The 10773-nt window shown below is 35.1% G+C and overlaps 1 protein-coding gene across 1 annotated transcript; it reads left to right on the forward strand.

Annotated features, from left to right (window-relative positions):
- The first annotated feature begins 1104 nt into the window (after positions 1-1104).
- On the forward strand, positions 1105-8457 carry LOC121417949 (acidic fibroblast growth factor intracellular-binding protein B-like). Its single transcript, XM_041611661.1, has 10 exons — positions 1105-1301; positions 2173-2371; positions 2697-2823; positions 3429-3529; positions 3986-4119; positions 4791-4899; positions 5443-5512; positions 6143-6229; positions 6523-6623; positions 7963-8457. The coding sequence occupies exons 1-10, from the start codon at positions 1214-1216 to the stop codon at positions 8039-8041; spliced, it is 1095 nt and encodes a 364-aa protein (XP_041467595.1). The 5' UTR covers positions 1105-1213; the 3' UTR covers positions 8042-8457.
- The last annotated feature ends 2316 nt before the right edge of the window (positions 8458-10773 follow it).

A 10773-nucleotide genomic window follows, 5' to 3' on the forward strand; every position in this document is an offset into this window, starting at 1 on the left:
ATGTCACAAATTTTCAGGTCGCGCTTCGCGCTCGCATTATTTAATTGTTGAAATATGTATCCTCTTCATGGGTAACTACAAACAGTCCTCAATGGTCCCTTTTTATCAGACCATGAGGTTTATTAAAAAATTCTGCTCGCGCTTGGCGTTCGCGGTAATTATCAAGTATACCGGCTCGCATCTTGTTCAGGATCACAAACATTGCCCAGTATGTTAAATTTTCAGGACAAAATGCATGAATTTTATGCATTTTGTCCTGCAAAATTTAACATATTCGTGTATAGGTTAAACGAAGATTAAGATTATCTTTGTGTAGTTGTGAAACCAGATGATGATCTTCCCATCTCATATTTTTACATACATATCATATTTATTTGTGTCCATTTAGACATATTAAATCGCATTGATACATTCGTTTCCATTAATTTTGTTTAAATTCTTTGTCTCAGTGGAGGAACCGTTGCTATTTAAGGAAGAAGAGCGTGTCAAGCTTTAGAAGTGAGAAATAAAATTTGGTTGCATGCAAAAATGTGATTGAGAAACCTACGAATCAGACTGGTGAAATTTTGAATAAAATTGAACAAAGATCCATTCATTTTGAAAAGATTTATTGTTGAAAGTAAAAAAAAATTAGCTTGCACTTTGCACCAAGGACTTATTTTAATTGGCCTCGCATAAGAATAAAGTTAAGAAGTTACTATGAGGCAATGGAATACCCCTTCAAACAGAAAAAATAACTTTGAGTGGCTGATCGGCCCACCCCCTACGTAGTGGCGAAAGCCGCCCCTGTGACACATACAGAGAAAAGATTTGTTGCCCCGGCCCCCACAATTAAAAAGCAAGGACCCCAGTGCCCCCCCCCCAAAAAAAAAATCCTAGCGAGGCCACTTAAGGTAACGGCCTTCATCCAAACTATTAACCCAGTAAACATGGGTAAATTTTTTTCCCCGTGGCCGCTGGCCAGAACCAGTAGAAGTAGATTCTTTTTTAATTTGCTTTTTCAGTGATACCACTGCATAGTGAAGTGTATAAATTCAGTGGATATGCATTTTAGTACCGGGTAGCGAAGTGTTATTTCAGCGTCGCGCTTGCGCTTGCATGTACGGTGCATATATAGTGGGTACGGTGCAGCTGTATGCTGGTGTTTCTACGATCTCCAGTCCAGATCCACCAACCACTCTGATTACTCGGACAGCTATCAAGAGAAGGAAACATGTCGGAAACAATGGTCAACATCGTTGTTGGCAACATCACTATGGTTGATCCTGAAGTTTACAGATATTGGTTGGATGGTTATTCTGGTAAAATAAAAAAAAAAATGGGTGATTGTGGTTGTGTCTGTGACGTGAGTGTGACTGTGTTGACTGATCATAATTCATATTTCATACTGATTTAATCAGTGATTAACTCCGAATTGACACTGGATTGTAAACTTACTAAAGTTACTCCCACAATTCATAAGTAAGTACATTGTCTTCTGTTAGAGCTCTAACGTTATAATTCATGTAATTCAGCTCAGCTACATGTAACAACATTAAAAGTTATAAGTTAACAAATTAAAAATTTATTGAAATATATTTTTCATATTATTAGTTGATCTTTGAAATACTTTAGACCTATCCTCACTGACCAGGTATGTCTGCTCTGGATGCTAAAAAAGTAATTAATGTTGATGATACATGATGATGTTGTGCTGTTCTTGGTGCTGTTGATAGCTTTGTTGTTGATGGTGATGATGACAATGATGTTGAATCAATGAGATTGAACATCAATGGATGCCATAGACCCTATGCTATAAAACTGATTGTGATGATGATTAAATCAATAACAATGATCAGTATTGATAAATAATTATAACGTATAAATACTTTTTTCTTAATCTAATGACATTCTCGTAAATACATTGACATAAAATTTGGAAGTTTAAATTGATACTTCTCGATTGGCGACTTTTTTGTAAGAAGTTTTACTATGATCATGCATTTAGATTTATATATCCATAATAAATTTTGTCCAAGTAATGAAAATGAAATAGAAAATTAAAAAAAGAATTGTCGCCAATTTGAGGAGCAATTAGAGATCAAAAGAAGATTATTCTCGACTTTATGAAAGATGTGCACTTACAGGTTATCTAAGTTCTGTGTTTGCTTCATCCTCTTTATTATTGCCTAGCTTATGAAGCGGCCAGGAGGAGACACCAGAAGGTCAATCGCGAGAAGCCAGGCTACTCCTTTGAGATCATCAAGAACGATACAGATGATAACTACAGGGCCTTCATAGCCATGGAGAAGCACCTACAGAATCCACTTACTCTTGCCAATCAACCGTTATTTCAACTGCCTCCAGACATGCAAGGGTTCCTCATAGAAAAGTGAGTAGTAGGATCAAGGTCGGGGAGGGGTAGGTGGTATGTCCAGATTTCTTTCTTTGTCTCTATATTGAGTAGAAGATTTTCATTAAAGAAGTTCTATTTGACTTCAAGTCAAGTATTTGACTTATCAAGTATTATCAAGTATTATGAAGTCAAGTATTTGACTTCTTATCTAATCTGTATATTAATTATAACAATGTAATTTGTTAATTATTTTTTTTATTTGAATATTTTTGTTAAGAATGAATTATTTTTGTTAGTTTATATATTTATTTCATATTTTCAAAATGATTAATCAATTGTTCTATCTTTGACTCTTGGCTAGTTTCTATGAATTAGATTCCTCTGTTGCAAGGGAAATCCTTGGTAAGAAACTCTCTAGCAGGCACAGGAAGGACTTAGATGAGATCAGAGACAAGACCAATGTCGCTCTTAGAAGCTGCAGAAGACAGGTACAATTCATCCAATGTTTATTTTTTTTTGTAAGATCATAATAATGTTTCTTGGGAAGTAATATGTGTTCTAGTTGTGCTAAACTTGGTATTCCTTAATTTTGTCATTTTTGGTAAAGAATTTCATATTTACTTAAGTAGCTTATTTCAGATGCTTGTTACTATCAACAATTTTATTGTGCAAAGATCAGATTTAAGCTGATTGAACACTCAACAACATATTCCAGGCACTTGTTAAATTGTGCATGTAACTCTTGGACATCTTTATGGAACTCTTACTACCCTGCCATTGTTGCAATATACTTTTTTTTTCTATCAACACTTGTTTCTTTTTTAAACAATCAAACTAGAGCTAATTGTTTATTACAATGTTTGGAAGTATGTCTAATACTATCGTGGCATGGGGGAAAGATTTGGGGAGTGAGATTACAATTTCAAAGTTTGTCCATTGGCAACATAAGATGATCCACTTGTATTGTAATTATCACATTTTCAAATGATGGCACAATCTTAGGCTATGAATGTTGTGTATGAATTTTGTATTATATTCATTTGTATGTTTCATTTTCTCTCTTTCTCTATGAAAATATCTACCTCACATGCAGTATGATAATTTCAAAAGAGTTTTCAAGACAGTTGAGGATATGGAAGGCCCTATGGTGAAGAACATCCAAAATCATTTTCTCCTCTCGCAAGAGCTAGCCAAGTGAGTACCGGTAACATGATGATTACTAGGTTATATGTTCTTTCCCTGTCTAATATGTATGTAGACAATGGCAACTTGATAGTTTTGTTATAATCAGCATTTACGTTACCGGTACCTATTTTACTCCTGTCATTTGTATACCTCTGCACAATGATGTTAGTTGCCAGAGAAATTTTTGTGTATGAGGATGTTTTTTTTTTGGGGGGGGGGGGGGGTGAGAAGGAGTGGCTAAGACAAATCAAATAATAGATAGATTAGCATGAAATGTACTAAAAAAATCATTATAGCTGTGTAAGATAGGTATATGAAAGTAGCTGCATAAAATGTATTCTACTTTGATAAAGATACATATCCGATCAATCTTTTGTGATAGTTTAGATAGCTTTGTACTTTAAATAAGAGAAAATAGAAGTTGATGTATATCAAATAAGACTGAACTCATTTTTCCACTACCAGGAAGTATGCTGCCATCGTATTCTTTGCCAACAATCGGTTTGAGACTGGTAAGAAGCGTGTTCAGTACCTGACCTTCAACGACCTAGCCTACTGTGCTGATGAAATGATCAGCAGTTGGACTGCTGGTTCTGTGGGTATGTACTCTATTCACCATATTGATTCTTGTTGCAGGATATTACATATTTAGGTATTTTCAGAGATGCCAACTTGAACAAGAACATTTCAGTATTTTTAAAGCTGAAAATCAGTATTTTGGTGAGGAAATCTGTATTTACAAAGAAATTCCGTAGGACAACACATCAAACTGAAACTTTAGAAATCAGTATTTTGCATGAAACCATCAGTTCTCATTTTTCAGTACTAAATGCAGAAAATCTGTACTACTTGGAAACTCTGTATTCTGATTATTAGTCTGCAAATACAGACACAAATTTGACACTTCTACTATAATACTTCCAGCACCAAGGAGGGGGCTAAAACTTATTTAGAAAAAACCCAAACAAGAGCTTTGCCCATTCAGGCAACCATGTCTTGAGCTCAACACTACTACCCTTCAACCTGCATAGATGAAATTATTTTGTTTCCAAGTTCTTACAAATCTCATGGTTGAAAAGGAAAGAATGATGTAATAAATTGGGTTAGCCTGGCCCCCAAAAGGAATGAACAAATGTTAAATAGCAAGAGTTTAATTAATTGCTAATGTGCTTGAGAAACAAGTGTTGATGATTAATTCCAGTCATTGATCAGTCTCATCATTCACTGGTTTGATCGTTTTAACCGTTTCTGCTTCATTTCTATAATCCAGATTCTAGAAAAGAAGACTTAGATGCAGATTTTGACCGGGAATTTCTTCAGATGCTGAGAGAACTCAAGTTTCTGGCGTATGATAAAGATGCAAGTGACCAACATAGAACGTAAGTATGACAAAATATAATGGTCCATATTTGTGTCCAGATACTGTATTTATGTATTCATTAATTGTACGGTTAGTCCACTTTCACGTCAATTAGAATTAATGTTTAGCATATAGATATATGTTGCATTCATATTTTCCTCCTGCTGTACAGATTTGTTGACCCAAAATAAAATGAAAAATTTGAATATTTGAAATTCCATATTATCCAATGTATTTCGAGTGTGAAATATCCTTGGCTCCTTCATCCTCATATTTTCAATGAATCTTTAAAGCAATGCAAAACTTTTAAATGTTGGATGACATACCACACTACTACATTGTAGGTATGCAAAAAGTAACATATGATTGCCTTTGAGAGCATTTCACGAAAGGATTTGTTAGATGTAAGAAAAATTTTTTCCCGTGAGTTTCTACGACTAATTTGTTCTTGACAAATGAGATGTAAGGATTTGCAGTAGCTTATAACAATAGTCAGTAAAACTCATTGTCAAAACTTTTTGTGAAACTTTCCAGTTCTTTTGATTTCTCTCTTGAATTGTAGATTGGTGTGCAACTCCATTAAAGGCAAGATCACAGATCGGGCCTATTCAGATATCGAAGGGGATTTCAAGGTACGTTAATTTGTGAAGGAACCAACTTGATGATAGCTTTGATGGTAATGATTGTAATGATCATATTTGTATGGAATCCATGTATATCCATTTGAAAGATTTTTTTTATGGTGCAGACTCCTCCAAAAAAAGTTATGTCTAGCAGAAAATGTGGGTCTTCATGATAGTGATGGCAGGATAGTATATTCTAACATTTTGCACTCACCCTCCTACTTGTTATACTCATTCATAATATCATTAGCATTGGTTATCACTATTGACAGATGCTTCTTTCCTTATTACCACTTGGGGAAAATGAAATGCCACAAAACAACATTCCGACCATGAAAGGTCATCTGTGTTGGTTGAATATATTGAGAAATTCGGCTTTTGTTCTCAATGCAATGGAAAATTTACCTAAAATTTTTTGGCTAATCCACTGCAGACTCTATCAACAATGTGCTGTGGATCGCATAAATTTTGAGGTTAATTTTTCCAGTGTGTTTATAAGAAAGGTTGAATTTTTCAATGCAAAACAACAATCCTTAATATTCACAAATTTGAAAAAATACCCTTCCTAACTAATTGAGCATATTGTTATCTTGCTATAACACTCTATTTTGTATCCTTTTTTCTTGCTCACAAATTCAGACTGTTTCTCGAGCCATCATCAGCATTGCTTGTGGAATGATACACTCAAAAGAACTCAGGGACTTCTTCAATGATGTCATAGAGAAGGTAAGCACAAATCATCCTCACAGATATTGATCATAATACATTATTACACAACAAAGAAAAAAATTACGAATAATAAGGGGCAAATGAAAACTGGATACATACATTGCGCATTATTCGGCTTAGACTGTGACGTCACATAAAATAATTTTTGCTCATATTAGTCTTGATAAAGCAAAATACTTAGAAGTGATCTTTAGCCAAATAAAATAAAAAGTTGTTTACTTAATAAGTGCTCTGAACTGAATACTGACCCAGGTTAAGAAATAATCCGCATTCTATATTTTTCCTTGTAGATTGTTGAGCCATGTAGACAGTCGTTCTGGACGGCAGATGATATGAGCAAGTTTCTCACTGTGTATACCAGCAGTAGTTACCAAGTTGAAGCAATGGGCAGGTGAAAAGTTGTTCTTTTTTTATTTTATACTGATGATGATGTTAATGATGACGATGATGATGATGTTGATGACGATCATGACGATGTTGATGATGTTGATGATGATGTTGATGATGAGGATGATGTTGATGATGATGTTGAGGATGTTGATGATGATATTGATGATTATGATGATGACAATGAAGATGATGATGTTGATGATGATGATAATGAAGATGATGATGTTGATGATGTTGATGATGATGATGTTGATGATGATGAAGATAATGATGATGAAGATGATGATGATTATACTGATGGTGATGATGATGATGATGATACAAAACAAAACAGTATGTCAAGGTGCTTCTAAGGGGACTTGGATAGTGTTACCCTGGCTCTAGCCAGGCAAATGTTTTACAGCACACTAACATTAAAAAGAATATTCCTGCCAGGTACCATTTACCTCACCTGGGTTGAGTGCAGCACAATGTGGATCAACTTCTTGATGGAGGAAATTGTCATGGCTGGGATCTTAATAAGACCATGACTATTTCAAGGTCCAGAGACTAATCCATTGGGCCACAAGACTCCACAAACAATTATAGAATGATTATCCTTGATAGTTTTTGACTTGTCAATTAAATAAAATGTTTTTTACAACTTACTCGTAGATCCTAATCAATGAATTTTAATTGGATGTGATTTGCCTAATGTCTTTGATAGTTTGAACACAGCCTCAAATCAAGTTTAGATAGATCGTATAATGAATTATACAAGTCCCAAGAATGTTCTGTAATCTGATTGGTCCAAATCAGATCACGTGATACTCTGCGAATTGCACTATTGCATCCAAAATGCAATATCCTGCACTCTGACGTCATACCAAATACAATACACGCATTCTTGTGCATAGAGGACCTAAATAAGTTTCAAGTTTATTTTTTATTTCAAATCCAAACAAAGGATTACAATCAAAATCAACAATTTTTTTTTTACAAATTATCGTACATAAATTACAATGATAAATTAGCATGTCTAGAGCAGCGTTTCCTGGCTTTTAGCCACGAGCCCCGCATTTAGCATGAACTTGTGCTCGACTTGGTAAATGGATATACTGCACTTGGTCCTGCGAACCTTGGTGCGGTATATCCATTGGCTCTTCTCACACATTGTTTATTATTTCGCCCTGCATGCACGCGCTTAACATGTATTATTGGTATACTGTTCATGCATCATTTGTTTAAAATGTGATAATCAAATATCATACTTTGACAATTTGTGCACACATTTTTCTGTGTTTTTAGTGTATTTTACAAACCCAAATAAGGCAGAGATGTTATAATTTTTTTGCAAATAGGCATCCACGGCTACATTCCACTCTGGAGCGTTACATGTCAACCCTCAGGAAGTGTGTCATTAGGATGTATCACAGCTGATTGCTGCTCAGACACTGTGTGTGCAAGAGACTTATGAGAAATACTATATATATATATGTATAGCGAACCCATGAGGTGTGCTTATAATCCAGACTGATATGCGGAAACAAGACCGAGGATTGTTGGAAGAGCTCTGAACAATTAGTCATGCAGTTTTTAGTTCTCACATCTCTATAAACTACTGAGAAATACTGTATGAAGCGAACCCATGGAGGTGTGCAGGTACAATGTTGAACGTAAAATCCAGACTGAAACGAGTGTGGAAACAAGACCTAGGATTGGTGGACAAGGTTTTTCTGATGTTTCATGTGGTCATCCGTGACCTTGTATCTCAATTTTAATACAACATATTAATGATAATAATAACATAGGGTATTTATATTGCGCACATATCCACCTTGTTAGGTGCTCAAGGCGCTCCTATATTACCCGGCTAGCTAGGCGTTCATAGAGCACACAGCTTTTTAAGGAATAACTTCCTACTGGTACCCATTTACCTCACCTGGGATTCGAACCCATGACCCTCTCTCTGTTTCAAAGTCCGAAGACTAATCCACAACGCTCCACGTGGATTTTGAGAGCTTAAATCCTGTTATCATCAAGTACTACAAATTGCTTGGTGCAAAGTGGACTGAATCATTCAGAGTTGAGGATGTTAACGTGGACAGTACACTGGATGTTTCCTTTATACTTTCATATGGATAGAATGTACAGTGAGTGATTGTATTACCGAACGCGCGCATCATACGCATCAGAAAATAATTTCATATGCTCAAAATTTTGCAGCATCCTTCCAAAGAGAACTTGAATAGAAAGATGATGAAAAATTGTCAAAAGCACATTTTCGAAGTCTTAATATTCTAAAAATAAAAAAATATGGTCAAATTAGCTCATCAGTGATTTTATTGTTTTCTCAACTTTTCCCATAGAAAATACATGTTCGGTATTACGATATGATTTTCAAGTGACCAAAATATTTCACATGCAAAGAGAGGTCCGATTGGAAGCTACTATCGTAAAAAGAAAACGATTTTGGCGAAATTTTTACATATTCATATTTTGTAGGTAATTGTGTATTTATGGTGAAAGATTGGTGAATTTCATGAGAATAATGTGTTTGATATGACTGAATTAATGAAAACTGTTTGGTAATATGATCCACTACCATATGGGTCCTTCTATCTAAAGGGGGATTTCTATTGATGATAGAAGATGCATTGAAATGGGCTAAGTGGAAAGCAAGATAAGACTGCTGAGGTATCGCAAATTTGAACTCAAAAGTTGGGCAAGACTTGAAATTAAATTCAAATAAGGTCAAATAAATTCGCACAGCAGATTTGTTGGACAAAACGTTTAGCCCCCCCCCCTGGGCTTTTAGGATTAAATTATCTTTTTCTTTTGAGTTGTGGTACGATTGACTCCACTTTATCTTTAAGCACTTATGTGACTGAATATTCATACAGTTCCATATCAAACATGAGTGCATTTTCAGTTCAATTTACCAAAGAGGAGGTTGAAGGTTTTTCTACTTCAAGAGGTCAGTTGCTGATTGCACTTTAAAAGCTTATTGTAAGCGGTGATATCACACTGACACAGTATTTATTCAAACTGAACTGATAGTTGTTTAGTTACTTGTTTAATACTGAAACAAAAACATGAGTCATGGAACTCTTCTAACAGAGATGTGATTGTCCTGCCATGTGTTCATTCGGAGATAATATATGAATAGTGCAATATTTGTGAATCTTGTCGATGTATATATTCTCAAAACCATTGTAAGTTATGGTTTAGTCCATTTAAATATATATTTTGATGTCATGTTCGCAGAGAACATTTGAACATGTATTTGGGCATTTCCATGAAGTGTGGGCCCCCTATATTTGTGACCTTTCTGAAATAACTTGTCTCTGTCTTGTGGTTAATATGAAAGGTTTTAATGTACTATAAATTTATCATGGTTTGAGCAGTTCGTGAAGAAGGAAAAGAAATAAAAATGGGGCCAGACATTGATAAAAGTTAATTTAATGGAATAAACTATCAAATTCTAAATGGCGTTATTTAAAATGTAACAAAAAAAGAGAGACAATTCTGTAATATGCTCTGCCCGATGTAGAAGTTCTGTAACTTGAGTGCAGCAATTATCACTTGACTACCAGCAGCTGAGGATGTTTTAAGCAGTCTACGTGACAAAGCAACGTTCAGGCGAGGCTTTATTAATTAGCACTGTATTTTCAGTGGAAGGTTATGGGAGCTAGCATTGATAGGAATGGTGCTAAATACAGAGTGATGGAAGAAGGTGGCAAGTCTTTGTGATCAAAGACAATGTGAGTCTATTCAAACACACACAGAAATATAGGTCATAACGACTTTCCGTGAAGTACGGTACATCGTACAACAGTATTTTTTGTAATTCCAATGGCACACATGTAGATCTGGGACCAGTTTCATAAAGGACTTGCAACTGTTGTAACTTTGCCATTATGGCAACTACAATGGAAACCTTGATTCTGATTGGCTGCTGAGCCCTGTTACCATGGTAGTTGCCATTATGGAAAAGTTACAACAGTTGCAAGTCCTTTATGAAACAGGCCCGTGTAGATAATATTGTATGAAGTCCCCCAAAACAAATTTGTTACCCATTTCTGTGCTCATGTACATTGTATTGTTTTGCAAATTGTTCATAGAACCATATTGTATTCAAGTATGGAATGTGCTCTTCTGATTAAATTGAA

The sequence above is a fragment of the Lytechinus variegatus genome, chromosome 7, assembly GCF_018143015.1.
Source record: "Lytechinus variegatus isolate NC3 chromosome 7, Lvar_3.0, whole genome shotgun sequence".
NCBI classification, from domain to species: domain Eukaryota; kingdom Metazoa; phylum Echinodermata; class Echinoidea; order Temnopleuroida; family Toxopneustidae; genus Lytechinus; species Lytechinus variegatus.